The sequence below is a fragment of the Rhincodon typus genome, chromosome 4, assembly GCF_021869965.1.
Source record: "Rhincodon typus isolate 14 chromosome 4, sRhiTyp1.1, whole genome shotgun sequence".
Classification (NCBI taxonomy): Eukaryota; Metazoa; Chordata; class Chondrichthyes; order Orectolobiformes; family Rhincodontidae; genus Rhincodon; species Rhincodon typus.
Window position 1 is genome coordinate 44,150,986 of NC_063335.1, and position 23,826 is coordinate 44,174,811.

The 23,826-nt window shown below is 37.8% G+C and overlaps 1 protein-coding gene across 1 annotated transcript in view; it reads right to left on the reverse strand.

Moving 5' to 3' along the window:
- Positions 1–834: 834 nt before the first annotated feature.
- Positions 835–23,826, reverse strand: part of riok1 (RIO kinase 1 (yeast)) — a 36,880-nt gene continuing 13,888 nt past the window's right edge. Inside the window, exons 8-18 of the mRNA XM_048595586.1 lie at positions 19,491–19,603; positions 17,168–17,248; positions 15,138–15,224; positions 11,349–11,486; positions 10,102–10,205; positions 8,751–8,857; positions 7,206–7,271; positions 5,878–5,997; positions 4,264–4,317; positions 3,684–3,824; positions 835–2,736 (exon numbers count right to left, since the gene is read on the reverse strand). Of these exons, the coding sequence (XP_048451543.1) occupies positions 2,623–2,736; positions 3,684–3,824; positions 4,264–4,317; positions 5,878–5,997; positions 7,206–7,271; positions 8,751–8,857; positions 10,102–10,205; positions 11,349–11,486; positions 15,138–15,224; positions 17,168–17,248; positions 19,491–19,603 (1,125 nt within the window). The 3' untranslated portion in view covers positions 835–2,622. The remainder of the gene's footprint in view (positions 2,737–3,683; positions 3,825–4,263; positions 4,318–5,877; positions 5,998–7,205; positions 7,272–8,750; positions 8,858–10,101; positions 10,206–11,348; positions 11,487–15,137; positions 15,225–17,167; positions 17,249–19,490; positions 19,604–23,826) is intronic.

Below are 23,826 nucleotides of genomic sequence, written 5' to 3' on the forward strand. Positions count from 1 at the left end.
CTCCAACATCTGCAGTTCCTACTATCTCTGAAACAGCATACAGTGGACTCGGTTTATAAAAATATTTGAATTGCAGCATGTATTTCAAAAGTCAAATAAATTTGGTGCTTCTACAAATACACAGAAGCACAAGATTTACCAAACCATATTGAAAACTCTCCCAGAGTCATAACTGGAAATCTTGCTGAGGAAGTGAACAATTATTGAACATTATTTAGAACAATGTGTTTTAAAAGTGCACCGAGGGGTTAGTGATGTGGACAGAACAGGCTTTTACGTTGGAAGCAGCATTAAAGCACTTGACATTCCAAGGGAAAGAACAGTCAGATGTACGGTAAATAAAATCTCTCCCCAAGTCCGAAGAATATGCATTAATCTCCAAAGCAAATGGCAATTTCCCATTAGAATTTTTAATATTCCGACCATAATCCTGAAGGTTCTCTGAATGTGGGTGTCAATTTGTGTTTATTTTAGAAAATTAATTCTCTTAACCAGTATCCTTCAAAAACTGAGGTTAAACACATTAAGTTAATTTGATTTAGGAATGAGTCAGTAATTCCCTCGGCTTGGACTTAATTTGAACTCAACTCTCCCTTACTACAACAATGCTTCTAAATTTTGTTTTTTGTAATCTGTATTCCGTTTCTTTAATTTTTTTTGATCAAACATGCTTTCTAATATATTACATTAAAAATTTAAGAGATGTATGTTTTGGGGAAGTACATTCAACAGACACCAGCTGTTTAGGGTATATTGTGCTATTTCAAAATTACTATCAAAAAGATATTATGTTCTAACAGCAGGGGCTTTTCATTAATAATCCCAATGAGTCTGTTCAGTTTCACATTTGTTTTATTTACATATACATAATGACTGAGCAGCGTGCAAATACAGTATTAGGTCTGGGTAAAATAAGTATCGTTCATTTGGTCATACTTCAAGAAAATGTTACTTTATGTTGCTGATTAGGATAAGAAGGTAATGGTTTAAGTTGGCAAAAGGTAAAGTTAGGACAGCTATCAGAATATTTTTCCTTATGTAAAGGATAGTCAACATGTCGAATTGACTTCAAAATACAGTGGACAAGGAAATCCTGAATCCAGATGGGAAGCAACTAGGCACTTTAATGTGGGGAGTTGGAGGATTTTCCTGAATGGATGAAACAAGGGAGTATAATTTTGGTGGAGATGTTGAGGCAGGATCAGAGGGCAAGGTTTCAGCAACTTCCCATTACTGGCCAACATGGTGTTCTGCCACCATGGTACCACTTTTGAGTTGTTTTGAAGAGGGCTGCATCAAGAGGGGTAACTGCCACATGCCCACCAGCAGCAGGTAGCCAAGTAAACTGCCTATTGAGGGAAGTAATCAGAGGCTTTCTGGAATTTTCCAAGTAGCATGTGGGCCTCCTATGGAGGCCGAAGCGGAGAAAATGAACAGAGCTGGCCACCTGTCAGTCATCATTGTTGCATTGAATTTAAATCCACCCACCCCAGCAACTGCCAGAGGGCCACAACAGCAGATCATGCTGTAGAGGGTTTTCCGTTCTACATGACAGTCTGACAGCTGTCGCCACTTATTATTTAACCTATAGGATGCCACCATCTATTAGATAGCTTTGATAATTTCATACCATTACCGTCAATGTTTATGGCAGTTATTGCCAAACATTTTCCCAATTTGATCCCATTTTAATCCCACAGACTGTACGTGATACCAGAGTGAAACTGGAAAGGACCTGGCACAGGGAGGGCTATGCGAATGGAGTGACGGGGATTGTGTGGGTTAAGAGATGTTTGGTTAGGGTGCAGGAAAATATTTATTGATTGACTCTCAATGCCCCCAAAACCATTCAGCAGAGAGGTGGGGGTGTTAGAACTGTTGAGTTTGCCCTGAAAAAAAGACCTATATATTTTTTTTACAGGCTATGGTTATGGCAGCAGTCAAGCCACTTAAAGCAAATGATTAAGAACAAAAAAGCATTGCAGCTCTCAAAAATTCAGTCTGTGTTCCATGGCTGCTAGTGTTACCTCAAGAGCTTGCAAATCCTACAATTCCACTGGGGGGCACAATGGCAACTTAGAAATCCTTATTTATGGTTTAATTTGTATGCTGCTGAATGATTTGATTGGGTTATTGGTATCCACGGATAACATGCTTTAATAATTGAATGCATGTTCCACCTGCCACTCAAACACTTGCATAACATTGTGATCCAAGCAAGGGTCCATAAAAACAACACTGATGGTGGAGCTGCCAGTCATCAAATACTACATATCTTTCTGTTGGTGCTGCCAGACCTGTTGAGGTTCTCCAGCACTTTATTTTTCTTTCAGCATCAGCAGTATTTTATATTGCTTTTATATGGCTTTCAGTGGACTTTCCGGTCATCCTTAATTGACTGGGGCTCCCAAAGATAGTGCCTTAATTTGCTTGTTCTCCAAAATCTCCCTATGGGTCAAGCTGTTGGCACTTGTGTGTTCCCAAACAGCATTTCATCTCAAAGGCACAATGGGTACCTGGTATCAAAAATTCTGCTCAAGATGAATCAAATGGACTTCCTCATTTAATAACTTAGTAATGAAGTTTTGGTTGACAACCATTTACAAAGCATAATTCAAACTTCTATGATTTCCCTTTCTTCATTTTAGCAACCTTCTCTTTCCTTTTCTTGACGTGTTTAGGTACTTTGTTTCTTCGTTTTTCTCGCTGCGCTTCTTTAACCATTCTTTTTCTGTCCTGTAAACAGATACAACATTATTCAGGTACGTATAGTAAGCGCAGATGGAGTAATTTGAATAACTTAGTTAATTTTTTTACAATGACTCATTCTGAGCCGTGGAAATAGTGCAACTGACAATTACATTGACACAAGTTATAATTTCTGGAAAAACGTTTACTGCCAAAAAAAACAGCATTAGTCGTAAAAGTTAACACTTCAGTAGTTTCAGTATTCATTGCAACCAAGTAAGCCCTATCATTGTTCATAGGTGATCAGGGACCTTGCTCCATGACTTACTTTCTTATGGCTCTTGAATATGATTGGCCCATGAACAGATGTAAAGGGAAAGAATAAGCGCGATTAAACCTACTTCAATCATTCTTTGGTGCAATGTCATGTCACCCAGTCATCCCTATCAATGCTAACAAACCCAGCCAACCACCCCAACTCAAATTCCTTGGACTTGATGACAGCAGCCAAACTTTTCTCAATGGATAGGGTTGGAATTGGGATAGAATCCAATTATTCCAGGTAACTCTTTGCGTGTTCTCTCTAAATTTCCAAATCATATCACCTACAGTCTCGGTCAGTCGAGGCTGAATTGCACCCTGTCTCTAATAATTATGAAGAAATCTGGATTTCACATTTTAAGCACTATCATTATCAGCTGGCATTAATAGTAAATACAAAAAAAGTTACAAATAACAGAGTAATTGTTATTCGAGCTACTTAAATACTAGGTAGCAAAATTTTACTTTACACACATACATTGTACAGTGCACATCAGCAATAAAATCTAATTTGCAGCACCTAACTAATCAAGCAAAGCAAAATTAATCATCAGTTTGAAACTTCAGTATTAAAATTACTTTCTGTACCTTAAATGTACCACCTATAAAAATACTAAGCACTCTCCATCACTGCATGATTGCTAAAGGAATCCGATTATCAAATGAAAACAAACCTTTTTGTTAGTTTCGTCTTCCTGCACACAGTCTTTAGGATGAATCCTTTCTCCTTCAGAACCAAGCTCGGAGTCAGAGCTATCATTATCAGATTTAGAGTTTCCATCACTTTCTTGCAAATTCTCAAGGAGAGCAGGTACCTGGTATAAATAAAAATGTATTAATAGAAAATAATCTACCAGCCAAAATCTGTTAAATTAACTTCACAATAGGAGTCAATTAACTGATACATTCATTATTACTGCAGTTAAATGTACAATAATCATTCAATTTATCTAATTTGTTTTTCCTCTAAAACAGGGAAAGATCTTAACAAGCCTAAATATCTGTCTCAATAAATCTCAAGATTTAATCAGCTCAAATCCACTTGTATTATTTACTTAAATGCCTTTCTGAAACGTTGTCCTTCAATACAATAAATATTTTGCCCAAATCAAGTTTGGCTAAACCCCTTTATAACCATGACTTCCTTAAACTTCTCTTGTAACTTAAATCAGATCCTGGATCCTTCAAGGAACCAGTGGGCATACAAGATTCTTTAATGTGAATATATTTGACATTGTAAGTGACAAATCTTACCTGTTGCACACCACTCAAGTCTTTCTTCATTCCTGTCACTGTCTGATACAGAATCTACACAAAAATAAAAGTTCAGTTTTGTGGTTTTAAGTCTCTTAGTGTAACACAATTTTAAATATTATGGTTTTCTGATGATAAATGATATAACAAAGATTAGGCATAGAGATATCCATAAAGCATTTTTTCATTTTCAATATATTTCAAAGAGTAGATGTAATTGGTATTTATAACAGGTATATTTTGAAACATTAATTTAAAATCTGTATAATTAGCACTGAAGACAAGAAGTGTGCACACTACACTATTAGCTTGGAATTACTTGAGAACAACTCGTAGGTCACAAAGCCTGTTGCAATGAGACATACGAATTTTACACTTGCATTTTCTTAGGTCAGAACTGAGAAAGTTTCACTTTGCAGTGGACATGCTAATACTTTGCTTGATGCTGATATAGGTAGCTTAAGTAGGGAGGTGTCCTACACCATGCATCACCATCCTTCAGTTAGACCATAGATATCGCAAAACAAGCAAACATGGATGTATATACACATAGAAAGGCCCACTTGCTACACACAATGAAAGGATAAATTGCTAGCTGTTGATTGTTTCCGAGGCTGGACGTAAAACATTTTTTTGTGGCATTCCTTCTACATAATCAATTCATTTCTGTACTTAAGATGCTGAGAAGCATGAATTAGTTTTTGCCTCAGTGGCAATGGAATTGTTTTTATCGTTCACCTAAATTACAGCTGCCCAGAATTGTTTTTGCGGGTTTATTAGCAAAGATTTCTATTAATCTATTGTCTGATTCAATGTGGCAGCCTTTACTCGATATCTGTGGTATCCATGAAGAGAACAAGAAAAATGAGATTCTTCAACCAAATAAGTTGAATTGTCTCTAGTGAAAAGGAGATTGTAAAGAAGGAAATAAGGAAAGGAAATATGTATATATGTAAATGATTGCACAGAATGTGAAATAAAAGGTCGGGCTATACAGATGGAAAGCAGACATTTTAAAAAATTTGTAATATTAAATTTTGAGGGAAAGTGCCTCCACATGTGTAAAATTATTTTTACAGTGCTAGAGATTGTTTAATAATTTTGATCCTTCATCACTCTGAACAATACTATCAACTTTAGTATGGAAGTAGTGGGTAAGTAACATAAATTCATGACATTTTAGTGATTTCAATGCTATGTCTATCAGCAAGTACTGCAAAAATTAATCCTCTGAAGGAGTAAAGTATCTGAAACCAATCCATTGAAATCTGCATTTACCTATACCCATGTTAATATCAAATGCTGTTGAGATATAGCTTTGCTGTTACTGTTACAGAATAAAACCTGACCAGTGCATTGACACCCACTGCCAAGAGAAACAAAAACTTTCAATGCTCCAGCTGAAAAGACAGCAGCAATAACAATCTGTCAGAAGAACAGCTTCTTAGGGGTAGGAAATTGATTAATTAATTTTTAAAAAAAAACATGATTTCCACAAATACACGAGGATAAGGCTAATGCTCTCCTTGGAGCACTCTTTTAATTAGCAGCAAAAACACTACAATATTTTCATGTAAAACTTCCTGAAAGCAAATGGCATATACACCGACTCACATTGTCATGCTCTAAATCTGTAGTCCTATCTTCTTCCTTGCGCTTCATCATTATATCAACATCCCGTTCATAATGTTTCACTTCATTCAGTGTCCTGGGTATGTAGGCATTTTTGAACACCTATGCAAACAGCAATTTATGTATTTACAAACCACTGGTCAGAATGAACAGGAATATCCAAATCAATATCAAATTAAGAATTTATTTTTGTCAGATTGCATTATTCCACTTCTCCTCATCCCACTATTCAAGGTTACACAGCTAGAAGGAATATTTAACCTAGAAAACAAAATATTGAGGATTAGATTCAATGCTATTTGTAAGAAAAAAAGTTTATTTTATTGACTGTGTATGCACTTTTGTGCATAAAATAATTCAATAGCCAGTTTGATCAGAGCATAGTACTTCCACCTTTGAATTTGAAACTTGTACAAGGCCCCTTCAGGCACTGGGCATATAACTGCAGTATTTTGGGACTGAGATAACAAGGTGTAGAGCTGGATGAACACAGCAGGCCAAGCAGCATCAGAGGAGCAGGAAAGCTGACGTTTCGGGTCTAGGCCCTTCTTCAGAAAATATTCGGGTCTAGACCTGAAACGTCAGCTTTCCTGCTCCTCTGATGCTGCTTGGCCTGCTGTGTTCATCCAGCTCTACACCTTGTTATCTCAGATTCTCCAGCATTGGCAGTTCCTACTATCTCTGTAACAGTATTTTGGGACTGCTGTGTTATTCGAGGTCCTGTCTTTCAAATGAGATTCTACAATGCAAAATAGGAGTTTTGACTGACACTGCAAGAAATTGGTATTTTGCAACATTTGTTGAAGTTTGAGGTTTCTTACTACATGCAAACTGGCTGATACGCTTCTCTATGTGAGAACATTAATGAGACTTCAAACCGTAGTTAAATATGAAATTCTTTGAAATCTTCCAGGATGAAGATCTGAACTGTCTCTGAGACAGAGTGGATTGAGGTGCCTTCCTCCAGGAACTCTTACTCCTATTGAAAGTTTAAAGCGGATATGGAATTGGGATCGCATTTAACTATAACTGTAGTAATAGTTAAGTGTGCTAAAATAGAAATGAAGAATAGTAGAATTGAAACACATTAACAATTAATCCAAAAGTTATTTTTGTATTGAAGCCAACACATATGCTTATTTGTATGAAATTACTTTGTCTAGATACGGTAACATCTCAATAGATTGCGGTTTATTTTTGGTGTTAGGAAGTGCTCAAGATAAATTATAATGGAACTGGAGATGTATTAGAAAATATTTGCAAGAGAAAGCCAAAATATAGACAACAACACCCCAACAGGGGATATATACCTCTTCATCTACTTTGTCCTGGTTGGATCGTTCTTCTTCTGTTCTTTCTGCAGCTATTTCCATTGCCTAATTAACAGAGGTACAACAATGCTTTTGTTAAAAGGTTCACAATTTCTTTCCTGCTCAGAAGATTACATTTTGTTCTCACATACTATTGTGCAACACATCCATTCACTCTGGCATATTATTCATAATTGAATGATTTTGCATCGATAATTATTTAAATGTCAAGTTCTGTGCTACAAAAAAAAGTTAACTGACAGGTTAATCACTTTAGTAATTAATGATTAGGCAATATAATGTATCTAATTCTAGACATTTTTCTGTAGTGCTGAGCAACTGGAGAAGCTGGTCTTGTTCACCTTAGAGAGAATAAGTTATGGACATTTAATAGAGATGTTCAAAACTGAGGGGTTTTCAAAGTGTAGCTAGTGAGAAACAACTTTTACCGGTAAGAGGGCCAACAATGAGAATGCAAATGCCAGAGGGGAGAGGGGGAAGTTTTTTTTAAAACTCTGAGCTAAGACAGTCTGGAATGGACTGTCTACAGGGGTGGTAAAATGGTAACTTTCAAAAACAGAAATGGACCTCTACTTCAAAACAAAAACAGGGTCATAAGAAAATATAATGGGACTAATTGAATAGCTTTTTCAAAGAGCTGGCACAGGCAAAATGGCCCAGATTGCCTCTTTTTATGCTGTATGAGTTTAACCCTAAAAACAATGACACAGGTGTTAAATATGTACTTCTTGAACTGTTCCATACACTTTTTACACAAAATTATTACAAAATGTGTCATTACAGTATAAGAAATACTTAGTATTAATTCTCAACTATTAGTATTTGATAGGATTCATGTAATCACTGAGCTCATTAGCTCCACAATGACACTTTATACAGTTGCTATATATGTGTAGTATACACATTCACACACACATTAAATATTGAAAAACTACTCAATGGGCAGCAATCAGCAATAAAGTCATTACTGACTATGTTTTACTGCCCATTGAAATTTCCATAAAGTTCTAAGTATTAAGTATTAATATACTTTTAATCAATCCAATCTTTATTTTATTGATTATGGAATTCAAAAGGAAACAAAACTGAGCAAAATGTTCAAGCTGTACAGTATGCAAATTGCTGTATTCTAATGGCAGTGTAAAAATTCAATATGTGACAAGTATGCTCGACTGTGATTAGGGTAGTAACTGACAATAGTTTAGGGTATATTCCCTACGAGCAGGTTAGGTGGATTGGCCATGCTAAATTGCCCATAGCATCCAAGGACGAACAGGCTAGGTGCATCAACCATGGAAAATTCAGGGATAGGGTAGGTGGGGTGGGTCTGGGTGGGATGCTACTCGGAGGGTCAGCATGGACTTGATGGGCCGAATGACCTGCTTCCACACTGTCAGGATAGATGAGGTATGTGCACGAAATATCACAACAATCAGCACTGATTAAAGATTAACCTTCTTTTCTGGATCTTGTTGCTTGAAGAAATATTTCATTTTATGAAAATACAAATGTACAAAATCCTACCTTCTCAAGGTAAGCATCAAGATTATCTTCCATTATTGAAGGGTCAGTGACAAATTCAAAAAGTTCTCGCACAGTCATCACAGCAACACCATGTTTACGAAAAAAATCTATCAAAAAAAGGATGCAATGATGAACATTTCAATAATTAGCAATCACACAAAATTCAGAATTCATCAGGAAGTTTAAAGTCTCAACAAGTAATTCCAAAAATCTAGGAAGTCTACTTTAAATTTCACATAAATTCTATTTCCCTGCAGATCTAACAAATAAAGTTGATTGTATTCAGTGAATTATTAGGTGACTGTGTATTAAAAAAAAGCACAAAATTGACGTGGAATAATGAATACCTCATAATTACCCACTTAGAAACTACCAAAGTAGCAACAGCATGAATATATTGTTAACTGAAGAACTGAATTCATACATGTTACATTTTTAATTGTCTGTTGCAAAAGTTAAATGAAAGAGTTAAAAATGGCAAGCCTGCAGCCAAGAGAAACCAATAAAACATAAAAAAAACACAACCATAAAAATTCCACAAATTGTTTTATTAAAAAAAATTAATCTGGTTCAGGACATGTAAATGCCCAGTTAACTGCACAGACTTTGTTTAAAATACTATTTCAAGTTAATCTCAAACAACATTTTGAGAAATAGACAACTTTAACATTAATTTTTGTTTTAACCCTTTCATGAGATGAGGATATCCCAAGCATGTGTTTCCTATTATAGCTATGGCCCTTAACTGAGTAGCTTGCTAGATTATTTCAGATGGCAAATATAAATCAACTACATTGCTGTGGGTCTGGAGTCACATGCAGGCCACACCAGATAGAGTTGGCAGATTTTGTTTCCAAAAGGGGCATTAATGAATCAGATGGGTGTTTACTACAATGAATAGTAGTTTTGTGGTTACCATTAGAGATCAGTTTTCAAATCCAGATTTTTAAAAGAATAATTACATTTAAATTCCATATCATGCCAGGATGATATTTGAATTCAGGTCCTCAGAGCATTAGCTTTGTCCTCAAAATTACTAGTCCAGTAATATCATCATTAATTTTCTGTTTAACAACAGTGAGCAATGTGAGCAAATTTGCACAAGTAAATTAGGATTGAATTAAGGTTTGGCACTAGGGACAAGGAATCAAGGCCAACTTGTAGCGCATTCTCAGTATTTAAATGGTAATTTACTTGTTCTTGCACATAATTCTAATGTAATTGGTTTCTTTTACGCATATGAAATTTTAACTTAAATATTTCAGATTTATTATAGAACTATTGATCATTTTCACTGACTTAGCAAGGAAGGATTTGAGCAAAGCAAAAATAATTCCAGTTTTTGACTCACCATTAATGTTGAGACAGTCTTTTCGGAGAAACTCCAAGGCACATGGATGATCATGTTCCACTGACTGTGATACATCAATTATATAAACTCCCCCATTGTGGTACCTGCAGGATAGCAGAAAAATAAAGTGTATACAAATAATCTGCTGTCTCAAAGATTTAGCTTCATTTAAGACTATACCAAGACTTTCAGGCAAACCAAACAAAGTCATGAAAAATTAGTAATTCTGAAATGAATTTTAGCATACATACAGCAAACAATCCAAAAATAGTTTCATCTGTCACTATGTACATGTTATACAATAAATTGCACTTCGCCGCTTGATTAATATTGTTGTGAAACATATTGACATATCACTTTTACAGGATGGTGCAGATTTTAACAAGGATTTGGAGGCACTTGTGAAAATGCAAGAAATGATTTAGAAGGATTATACTAGAGTTTATAACTATCATGAAAGGCTGGACAGGTTGGGGCGGTGTACTTGTGGCAGAGAGATAAACATTTATAATTGTGAAAGTTCCAAACTAATGGTCATATCCAGAAGGTTGTGATAAATATATTAAGTAATATGTTAAGTACACAAAATGATTGCCAGACACTGAAACAAAAGCACAGAATTAGAGGCCATAAGCAGTCCGAGGCAGGAAATGGATTTACATGGTTCATTGTGAATGATTTCCCCAAGTTTCACTATTTCAAGGTCTTCTGTTTATATTATACTTATGTGCAATAACAATGAATATTTGATTACCATGTGAAAATCATCACGGTCATACCTCACTCTCCAGCATTAACAGTACTTAAAATTACCTCTGAGAAAGCTTTTAATCACCTACATTGATACCTCCTTCTTTCGTTCTATGTCAATTTTTAATTGATTAAACCCGTTGAAATACCTGGCTATATGTTCCCAACGGTAAAACACAAAAAGTAGTATTGGCTGTTCTAGATGTTAATATGTCTCAAAACATCTCTGCAACTATTGGCGCAAACCTTTAAACATAAAGTCTAACACTTACTGAATTACATACTGATCATGTCTATTACAGGATAGCCAACTGTTATAGTAAACAGGTAACCTGATAATAATGCTCATTTATAAAATGTTTTAAACGTAGGAAACAATGCTCTGCATGGTAGGGGTGGAGCAAATCAAGGCAAATGAATAGAAATCATAAAGGAACAAATGCATTAGAAACCTTAACCACTTCCAAGATTCAATAGACAGAAAGACGATGATTTACAGCAGATTAAATTCACTGAGATCAGCATGAACCAGTCTGGCATCTTTGTACATTCTTCGCATGTACTGAATAACAGACAGATATAATTCACGGGCCTTGGATTCTGACAAGTGAGCATTCTTCAACAATGGTGCTGGCCTAAAGAATAAAAGGGAACACAGTTAAAGAATAGTCTTTAACAATTTCTTAATTAGCTGTGTGAAGAAACTTTGGAAATTCAAGAGTGAAATCTGATGTACAGAAGACAACAACAAACCTACATCAGATACTGGTTACTCCAAAATCACTTAACTCCAGATATATACCTGTGCAAATATTTTTGAGTCAGAGATAGTAGGAACTGCAGATGCTGGAGAATCCGAGACAACAAGGTGCAGGGCTGCATGAACACAGCAGGCCAAGCAGCATCATAGGAGCAGAGAGGCTGACGTTTCGGGCCTAGACCCTTCATCAGAAAAGGGGGAGGGGAAGGGGGTTTTGAAATAAATAGGGAGAGAGTGGGAGGCGGATAGAAGAGGGATAGAGGAGAGGAAACAAACAGGTCGAAGAGGCGGGGATGGAGCCAGGAAAGGTGAGTGTAGGTAGGGAGTTAGGAAGGGGATAGGTCAGTCCAGGGAGGACGGACAGGTCAAGGGGGCGGGATGAGGTTGGTCGGTAGGAGATGGAGGTGCGGCTTGAGGTGGGAGGAGGGGATAGGTGGGAGGAAGAACAGGTTAGGGAGGCAGGGACGAGCTGGACTGGTTTTGGGATGCGGTGGGGGGAGGGGAGATTTTGAAACTTGTGAAATCCACATTGATACCATTCGGCTGCAGGGTTCCCAAGCGGAATATGAGTTGCTGTTCCTGCAACCTTCGGGTGGCATCGTTGTGGTGCTGCTTGGCCTGCTGTGTTCATCCAGCCCTGCACCTTGTTGTCTCAAATATTTTTGAGAGTAGTTTCTAAATAGACCCTCTTTAAAAGTAAGCTTCTTACATGAAATGAAACAAAAAGCATATAATTTTAATACACAGATAGAAATGTCCGGTTGCGCATCCAACATATAGTGAGTCTAAATGGCATGATCAGCAGTGAAAAAAAGACCAAGAGCTCATAGATATTTAGACTCTGGGATTGTGTTCCAGCAACTAATTTATTAAGAGTGTTCAATGTTTTGATTAGTCTTCATTTAAAACACAATTTAGTTATGTTTTAGAATTGTCTCTCATTAATGCAAAGTTTTACTCTGCGATTCAACAATGCTTTCCACCGCTCCCCCTGCCTCATTTTTAAAGATGGTTGTAATACAAGAGATTTTATGTCAGTTAAAGTTTAACTTACAGAAAATAGATCATAAAAGAATATTCCCCTAAAGGCATCGATTTCTTTCTGGATAAATCAAAATATTGCAGATGCTTTAAATTTGAAACAAAAAAGTGCCAGAGAAACTCAGCAGGTCTGGCAGCATAAGCAGTGAAAGAATCAGTTAATGTTTCTGTTCTTCACTTTGGAAGAAGTCATACTGGGCTCAAAACGTTAACTCTGTTTTCTCTCCACAGATGCTGCCAGACCTGCTGAGTTTCTCCAGTACTTTTTTTTTGTAAACTTTTCTGGAGTTGTTCCAATGTGCTGGCCGTTTTTTCTTACTTTAACTAAGTATCTATGTTTTAATATTGGGTGGAGGAAATTCTTCAACCAATAGAGGCAGCACAAATGAGCTGAATCTAAATCTCATCTGGACCAACTATTATTAATGTTTAACGAGCATAAATATGCTGTGTTGAATCTCCTTTATGTCTCAAACACTGAAGCTAATAATAGCACACTATTGTTACTGTGGCTGAATTATCTTGTCAAGACTAAGAACAAAGCTTGAACTTTCTGGATTTGTGCAGTCCAGGTACTCACTGAATAAATTAATCTAATCTTTGTTGGGGTGAAGGTGAAACTAGACTGCTGAATGAAAAATAAATCGGCTATTCTATTCCAAATGCTAGTAAATATTGCACATAAATAAATTATTCACATTAATCATTCTTACCAATAATCTAAGGGCAGCTTATGTACAAGGATCTTGCAAATTATGAATAAAGATTTGTACAAGAATTTTAGAACAACACTAAAATGAAAAATAGTAAAGAAGAAACTGAGGGAGAAAATTTGTACCCAAGAATACAAATTCTGCAAAAAGGGATGGCCTTTTAGCCATATAAGTTAGTTCCTTTTTGAAAGAACAACATCTCATATTCTCTTTCACAGACTATTCATTAACATCCACTGAGTTTCCCTTTGAATCTACACGTTTTGTCCTACTACCAGTAGCGTGAAAATATTCTAATTACATTTTAAATATTTAATTAATTTAATTATTTGGTGGGACTTCCTGCACCTAATTTCACCGACCTATTAACTCAGCCAGATAATCTCCCAAAATGGTTCCTCCTCATTACCTCCAGAGTACCACTGAATCTATCTTTAGCCTATTTCTATTTCTCATAAACACCATCCAAAGACAAGGTCAGGTTCCATGTGTACACTGCAACACTAAGTTCTATCTCACAACTTCTCTTAACCTTTCCACTGCCTCTATTATCTTTTATCTTTGATACAATTTCCATTCTTTTTGCAATCAATTTTATCATTGTCCCTGAACACACTCAGGTTGAATCAGAGTGTTTTCAACCTCAGCATGTTTGACCACAGCTGAGCCCGCAATCCCTTTGTTACATAAAAAACTTTATCACTCAATATTATCACATTTCTGCGCCCAAACCTCACCCTATTTGCTGCTAAATCCCTCATTCATGCCATCGTTATCTTCCAACTTATCTGCTTCAAAAGTGTCTTGGCCTGACTCCCAGTTTCCAACCTCAATACACCTTCAGTTCGTCCAAACACAATATCCTAACAAACAGAGTCCATAGCTCACTGTGCTGGCTGACTGAAGCTGACTCTCAAATCACCATCACCTTTTAAAATTTGTATTTTTATGTTCAAATTCCTCCATCACTTTGCTCCTAACTACTTCTCCACCCTCTTTGGTCCTATAATTCTTCAAGAACTCTGCCCACTTCAAAATCTCATCGTTGGTGGCCCAGAGGCCCAGAATTCCTTGCATATGTCTTTTGTTTCTCCAATCCTATTACCTCCTTAAATATACTCCTTAAAGCCAATCTCTTTCGCTAATCTTTTAATTACCTGCATTGTAGATGTCAACTTTTTTCTGACTATGTTACTGTGAAGTGCCATTTTTTGCACTGAACTCATGTCTGCAATTACCAAATCCTTTACCATGCCGTATTTATGAATAATTTTGGCATTTCCTTTCAAAGCAATGTCAGATTCATTAGGCTCAAAGTGTTTCTTATATATGGTTGCATACAAGTAGTTCTGCTATAACTCATGTTTCGTTAACGCAAATTGGCTGTAACATGGTTGATGAATAGTGGATGCTGTTTGGATAACATGAACTTTCTGCTGTACAGGTATGGCGACTTTCTATAGCGATCTCCCTATAATGCGATTTTCTATAGCACGAGGTCACACAAGAACTACCTAACACCACCAATGAAGGCTGAAATGAACGACTTCTACACAAAATCAAGGCTTCAAGGGCATAACTCAGGGAGCATACGATCGCCTCCAGATTATATAATGCAACTTCCAGGTCTTTTCCCCCTTAAACCATTTTATCTTTTTCCAATTTTAGATAACCAGTACAAGACATAGGTGGCATAAAGCTTTGTTAGCTAAATTATTCCTTTCAGAATGTCTATTAAGTATTAGTTTGAATAACACACAAAAAAAACTTACATATCATCTTTACCAATAAAACCCATAACAAGCACGTGACTCCTGAGCATGATTGGTTCTGGACATGGTATTGCTGCTGTTTGCAACCTACATCCAAAATAAGCAAAACAATTAGTTTTATCATTGTAAACTAAATGAGCTTGTAAATCTCTAATGTTGACAGATATTTAACATGCGTTCATTTTAAAAGATAATAAATCTGTTGGTTTTAAGCAGGTTTTATGGAGATGCATTCTAATTCTAAATTATTAGTTTTATCAGTTAAGAAAATATGAAATTTTGACACTTGTGGCCCAGAGGTCTAGATTGTCAACAATGTGCATAAGTAACCACTTAATTCAGATTTAAAATAATTCTTTTTTACATCCAATCGAGGACTGATGGTCTAACAAATAAGCAAGTCTTTCCTCTAGGGCTAAGAATTATAGATATTTTTAATTAAGTTGTTCCGAGATGTTGTGACACACTTCTGGAGCAGCTGGGACTTGAATCCAGGTCTTCTGGCCCAGAGATAGGGACACATTCAGTGTGCCACACAGCCCCAGGTTGAGAATTATCTAATTTCTTATTTTCCATCAGCAAAATCATATGCCACTTCAGCAGCAAACAATTTTTTATCCAAAATTAGTTGATCTGACTGAAAGTGCTGAATAAATAGGGAGTCAAATCATTCAATTCAAATACCTTTCAGACTTTTTTTTCAAATATGTTACTTATTTGGCTCCAGTTACATGGAAGATATTTAACAGAATTCTTCGAAATCAAGGGAGCCTATAGCAATGAGAACTGTCAGTCAAACAAAAGGAGCTTCTTTAGGTGATGGTAGAGAACCTCCATACAGAAATAACTAAGACCAGTTTATCACAACAGCTGTTAACAGCTTGGGCAGCTACCTAAGCTTAAAAAACTGCTTAAATGATCGTAACATGAAATCTATCTCATTCAAAGGCCAATTCAGTGTTTTCTGTCACAGTCTGATGACAACGAAGATCACCAAAGGGAGACGTAATAATAGTAGCCAAAATAAATTGGAACATTGAGTTTTTATCATGGACTTGGTATAAGTTCAGTGCAAACACAATCAGACCACATGAGGCATGGATACCAAAACTAAGTCCAAAGTTGAAAAACACAGCTGTAAGTATTACCAAGTCAAAGCTTCATGAGAGCAAAACAAAAATTTTACAGGATTCAACCTGCAAGTCTTAAAAATGAATTGGAGGTAATCTGCTAAATTAACTAATTCTATAACATGAATACCACTAAGACTTCTAAAAAGGTTCTATGTCACTATTCAAAAATGCAAAAGTTCCACTTGTATTCAAGGCAATACTTATATTTATCTTACTGCTGCCTAGGACCATAGCGTGTGCTGCTATATTGCTTACATTTCAGTGTAAATATGCTCTAAAACATTGAATAAGACAATTTGTTTTACAGTGACCATCTAAATTTGTGCTAAAAATGGCAGTTGCTATATTGAAAGAGTTTCTTAGATGAACCGCTGGCTGACTGTTTCGGTGAGTATATTCTGCCCATCATACGTAGGCATGACTAGAACACATGAACAATGTTGAGTGCTGATTGTTCAGGCTATTGTGCTTGTAATAAGTCAGTACATGTTAACATTCTTGCTGCTGATTGGTGAACTGTACAGACCTGATGGTAGGGTGTTTCTTGAGAAACAGTAGCCAGATATCACAAATATCACTCTTTGTTTTGGGGATCAATGTGATTTGGTAGATCTCCAACGCCTTCCTGTCATGACTTGTACATCAGTGTCTATCAGTATAATAGGTGAGATCAGCCTCGAACTAGACCACTGGACTTCGTGGTTAGTAACGGAACATGGAGATCCGCCGACATCAGAAAGAAAGCAATTTCATAAAGAAAATTTGTAAAACTGTTCTAACTTTAACATCTTACAACTTAGCCACAAACAGCATTACATCACTTATTGTCTTATACATGACTAAGGTTGACCTCTATACAAAGATAGCAAAGTAAACTAAAAAATTCCAACATGCTACCTGATTAAATTTCTCATCTCCTTTTCTGCCCAAGTCCTCACCATTTTTCTTGGATTTCCCTTACAATATCCATGGCGGAATCTGGAAAAGAATTACTGCTACTTTCAATTCTTGTGTTTTAAAAGCATTCTAAATGAAACAAGTCTGCTGATGGAAGAGAGACGTCGTTTTTAAAAATGTTAGTGAATCAATTTCACTAGTTCAGTTTTATTTTCATTTTTCTATAAATGATGGCAACCATTTTGCAGATTTTAAAACAAGGACACAGAAATGAAATACATAAAAAGTATTAGGAATAGTGAATAACAAGCTTAGATTCTGTGGTAACACTGGTTACTTTAAACAGTGAAATGCATTGGCTTCATAGATTATTATAAGTAGTTCATAGAAATAGTACATGTCTTACCACCTGCATTCAAAATGAAGGGGAGAGTACAGGGAAGCACTTAAGGAGGACTGTAAAGTTGAACTTTTAACTTTATTTCCTTATTTTCTACCTTTATATTCTATGTCTCGGTTTATTTTTCTGTGTTTTAAGATGGTGCTGAAAAGTGGCAATATTATACAACACTTTTCACTGTATTTGTAACAAATACGTGTAACAAGTGCATGTGACAACAAATAAAGAAAATATTGAGAATTACAGTTACCACATACCCTTGAGCAGAACAAACATTTATCATTGTACAGGTTCCTTTCAAAAGTATGATGATAACTCTGAATTTAGAGCATTCCCAAGTTTTAAGCCAATAAGCTTTTGTTGACTTTTTTTATTACCTCATTCATAACTTTGTCATCACTAAACTGAACCAATCCAATATTGGAGGCTGACCAAACCTCTACTTTCAACTTGCACTAAATCCCATTCCACTATGACCACTGTGCTCAATGATCTCTATCGGCTGACTATATTGGCTTTCATTCCAGCAACATGATTTTAAAAATTTCAATGTTTGCTTTCAAATTCCTCTACTGTCATCTGGTAAGCTCTAAAATTTCCACCAATGGCATGGTGGCTGCATGCCTAGCAGCACCAGGGATCTGGGTTCAATCCTACCCTTGGTGGTCGTCTGTGTAGAGTTTGCAAATTCTCCCAGTGTCTGCGTGGGTTTACGCTAAGAGCTTCAGTTTCCTCTCACAGTCCAAAGATGTGCAGATTATGTGGATTGGCAAAGCTAAATTGTCCGTAGGGTGCAGGGATTGCAGACTAGGTGGATTAGCCATAGTAAATGCGAGGGTTACAGGGACAGAGGTAGGTGGCTGGGTCTGGGTTGGAAGCTCTTCAGAGGGTCAGTGCAGACCCGATGGGCTGAATGGCTTCTTTCCACACTCTAGGGATTCTATGAACTCCACAACACTCCCAGTTAGAATCATAGAGTCCTACAGCACAAAGACAGGCCCTTGGGCCCAAACTGGTCCATGCTGACCAAAATGCCCATCCACACTAAGCCCATTTCCCTGCACTTGCCCTTCTAAACCTTTTCCTATACATGTATTTGTCCTAATGCCTTTTAAATGTTGTTAATGTACTCAGCTCAACCACTTCCGCTGGCAGCATTTTCCAAATACGTCCCAGCCTCTGCATAAAAAAGTTACCCCTCAGGTTCCCGTTTATTCTTTCCCCATTTACCTTAAACTGATGCCCTCTAGTCCTCGATTTCCCCGGGTTGGGGAAAAGACCAGTTATTTGTCCTCCTCTGTCTTCTTGAGCATTTTCAATTATAATTACTTCACACTACTGGCTGTGGCTTTTGTTGTCTCAGATCCAAGCTCTGGAATTCTCTCCCAATACCTCTCTGTTTCTCTAATGTGCTTTCCTCCTTTAGTATGCCTCATAAACCAATCTGACTCAAGGTTTTGGTCACCAGTCCTAATATCTCTTAATGTGGCTCGGTTGTCTTACTTTGTTTGATAACATACATTTGAAGTCCCTTGTGATGTTTCACTACATTAAAGGCACTGTATCTCTTGGTTGTTGTTACATTCTGCAAGTCTATGACTAATTCATTCAATTAAAATCAGTTCCTCCAATTTTGTTTTGGTGTTCCTTACAAGTAGTTTGTGTGCAATAACAACATTTTCTTTGGGAACTGTTCATTTTTTTTGGTTGGGGGGGGGGTGGAAGAAGAGTTGATGATTTACAATATGAAAAATAAATGTATATTTGTACATGCAGAAATTTCTGCAATTTATTAATTGTTACATATTACTAAGGGAATATGTACATTCTTCCTGTTTTCACAGTTCATGAATCATAGACACGGGACCTAACAATTAAAGAAATTTAATATAGAAAGAATAGTTACATTTCCAAAAACCTTACCTGAATTCACCACTAACATATTTGTCACGATCTTTAAAAATTAAGATTGAGGTTTTGTAGATCTTTATTGCTCTGCTTTCTCCAGTGTTTGTTGTTGCATGATATACATTTGCCTGTTAGTAAGCAGAGACAAAAACTGAACTGTTGGAGGAAGCTTGGAAAAACAATATAAATAATAGATGTTGGATCCTCTGATCAAGATCAGAAAACCTATTTCTGACCAAATAAAAAAAAAAATCCACTAACCTTCCACTGGTTTCTCTGAAAAACCTTTGGTTGGAGGATCCTTCACATCCAACTGATTGACTCCAGGAATTTTCGGAGATAGCAGGGCAGAAATCACACCCTCTTTTATACTAGCTTCTGTATTGATAAGTTATGCTTAAGCGTCCCAAAGCTTCTCATGGTGTTAGTTTGAGTGTATGAATGAATGAATAAATGTAGAAAGTGGGTTGATGTACCAGCTGATAGGGGTGGCAGAGGAACTGAATGTTAGGGTGACAGCTGGGTGCAGTGTCAGGGTTTCCAGTGGCTAGGATAGTGAGGTTGGGTCATTTGGGAGTGGTTGGGAGTATTGCAGTTATCCAAGAGTTAAAACTGGTTTGGATCAGTCTAACATTTCCTGGGTTAGTATCCAGATAACTAAGTTGGAATCCTTGCAAGTCCCCGACTCTGATTCAGAATGGAGACATTTTCGGAGGGTCGGGACTCATGATAATTACCCATCTGAAGTTTAAACTTTTCCAGGAAGGAGAGAGGTTCACCTGGATCATCTCTGATACCTCCCTCTCCTTCCTGGACCTCTCTGTCTCCATCTCTGGTGCCCGCTTAGAAACCGACATCTATTTCAAGCCCACTGACTCCCACAGCTACCTAGACTACACCACCTCTCACCCACCTTCCAACAAGAATGCGATCCCCTACTCCCAATTCCTCCGCTTCCGCTGCTTCAGTTCCTATGATGGGGCATTCCACTCCTGAACATCCCAGATGTCCTCTTATTTCAAGGACCGCAACATTCCCCCTTCAGTGGTCAAAAATGCTCTCAACTGCCTCTCGTGTTTCCCGCACCTCTGCCTTCACATCGCCTCCCCCAACAAAAACAAAGACAGAATTCCCCCTTGTCCTCACATATCACCCCATTAATCTCCGTATCCAACATATCATTCTCCACCACTACCGTCACCTACAATCCTACCCCACGACCAAAGATATATTTCCCTCCACACCCCTATCTGCCTTTCGCAGGGACTGCTCTCTCTGTGACTCCCTTGTCCGCTCCACACTCCCCACTAGCCCCAGCACCCCCGGTACCTTTCCCTGCAACTGCAGGAAGTGCTACACCTGTCCCTGCACCTCCCCCTTCACCTCCATTCAAGGCACCAAACAAAACTTTCACATCAGACAGAGGTTCACCTGCACATTCGTCAATGTGGTCTACTGCATCCACTGCTCCCAATGTGGCCTCCTCTACATCGGTGAAACCAAATGGAGGCTGGGAGACTGCTTTGTAGAGCACCTGCGCTCCGTTCACAACAAACGACAACAACTTCTGGTCACATACCATTTCAAATTCCCCTCCCACTCCCTGGGTCACATGTCCATCCTGGGAATCCTCCAGTGTCATAATGTCGCCACCCGGAAACTGGAGGAGCAGCACCTCATATTCCACCGTGGGAGCCTACAGCTCAATGGCCTAAATGTGGATTTTACCAGTTTCAAAATCCCTCCACCCCCAGCCTCATCCCATGACCAACTCTCCCTCTCATCCCTGCCTCCTTGACCTGACACAACCTGTCCATCTTGTCTCCCACCTATCCGCTCCTCCCATCTCACTGACCAATTCCCACCACTCCCTACCTGCACTTACCTATAACCATCCCACCTACCTTCCCCAGCCCCACCCCTCCTCTCTATTTACTTGTGAGCTCCCTTCCACCTCCCCCATTTCTGAAGAAGGCCCTGACCCGAAACATCAATGTTCTTGCTCTGCTGATGCTGCCTGGTCTGCTGTGTTCCTCCAGCTCCACACTGTATTATCTCTGACTCCAGCATCTGCAGTTCTTACTATCCGAGTGCTGGGGCCTCTGTACTTTGTAATATATATATAAATGATCTGGATGAAAATGTCAGTGGTCTGCTTAGTAAGTATACAGATGACACAAAAATGGGGGGCGTTTTGGATTGTGAGGGAGGATATGAAAGGATATAACAGGATATAGATCAGCTGGAAAGTTGGGAAGATAAATAGCAGAGAGAGTTTAATCCAGACAAATTTAAGGTGATGCAACCTGGGAAGTCAAATGCAAGATGAAAGTATACTATAAATGCAGGACCCTTAGGAACACTGATATACAGAGGGTCCAAGTCCATAATGTTGCCAGTTTCAGGTAGTTAAGTGGATAAGGTGGTAAAGAAGGCATACAGCATGCTTTCCTTCATGGGTTGGGGCGCTGAGTATAAAAGTTGGCAAGTCACTTTACAACGGTATAAGAATTTGGTCAGGCCACATTTGGAGCGGTGTGCAGTTCTGCTCGCTGCACTATAGGAAGGATGTGGAGGCTTGATAGGCTGCAAAACAGGTTTAGCAACATGTTGCCTGGATTGGAGTAAGCTAGGTATAAGGAGATGGTGGATAAACTTGGATTGTTTTCGCCAGAGAACTGGAGGCTGAGGGGCAATCTGAAAGAAGTATATAAAATTGAGCGGTATGGATAGGGTGAATAGTCAGATTCTCTTTTCCAGAATGGAAATGTCAAATACTAGGGGGAATAGGCTTAAGGCGAGCGGGGAAAGTTAAAGGAGATGTGCAAGGAAAGTTTTTTTTTAAATCACAGAAGGTAGTAGGTGCCTGGAACATACTGCCAAGGGAGGTGGTAGAAGCAGATATGACAGCAAACTTTAAAAGGCATTCAGCCATATGTGAAGAGATAGAGAATAGAGGGATATGGACCATGTGCAGGCAGATGGGATTAGTTCAGAATGGCATCGTGGTCAGCACAGATGTGGCGAGACAAAGGGCCTGTTCCGGTGCTGTACTGTTCTATATTCTCTACATAAAAAGGGACAAAGGCAGAGAAAATATGAAAAAGGCAAGTACAGAAAGAACGATGGCAGGAAGGTTCAGGAGAACTGAGGAATTTCTGGGTGCAAATTTTGCCTCAACAGGGTATACAGAGCTAACCTTAAAGTAGGGTGAGGAGGTGTTGAAGATCAGATAAAGGCTCCAATTTGAGCAATGGTCAATTTCATTTTGATGGTAAAAACAAAATCACACTGTTATCCTGTAGGGTGAAGTATTCCAGTTGTATTCCAATTTTCTCATGAGATTTCACTGCAGTTACACTAGCTTATTTCCTGTTCATTGGATCAATTTTCATTTCTTCTACACTAACCATAGGAATCCTATTAGCACATTACATTTGCTTGTTGGCAATAGATGGTGAATTGAAAGACTTTAATTCCACCTTAAGGCCATGCTACTCAGTATAACTGTTGTGTTGTGTTCTTTACATTTTTATTTTTTGAGCTGGGATTTGCCCACGGCAAGCCATGATGCCTCATCACTCATTCCTAAAACTAATTTCATCACTTCTTTTCCAATTCCAACACCGTGCTTTATATTTTCTTATCCTTTGTCATTTGTAAACTAAGTATTTCAATTTCTGCTTATCCCATTTCATTTCAAAAGTGTGAATAACTTCTTTCTTTAGGTGGCCCCACCCCATAACTACGGTTGCAATACCATCTAAAGGAAACACTGGCTTAGTAGTGTTAAGAAATCATATACAGCGCAATACAGAAAATGCTGAGAGCACTCAGAAGATCAGGCAATGATGGTGAAGAGAAAAATAAAGTTAAAGTTTCAGCCAATGACCCTTCAGCATAACTCTTGGATGCTCACAAATTCAGTTTCTCTCTCCATAGATAATGCCCGATCAGCCAAGCATTGAAAACTTTGGTTTTCACTTGAGATTTCCAGTATTTGCAACGTTTTGCTTTTACATATAGAGCAGATAGGACTGGGTGTTTTCTATTTTTGTAATTCCACCATAAGCTTGTGATAGGGTAAACTTCAGAATTTTAATAAGGGTTCATGGATTGAAAGAATGAACAAAGATAAACTGCTACACGTGGAAAGAAGCAGCAATAACTCCGTCTGATATAAACTATTAAGGGATAAGGAAAAAGAGATACAGGAATTGAAAGCAATTAGCCACACCTGGGAAAGAGAGTCGAAGGTACATGAACAAAACTCTTTTGACATGTGCTTGATAACTGGCTACTCTGTTGCCACAAGGACGACTGATTGCTCTGCAGAAGAATTTAAGGAGTT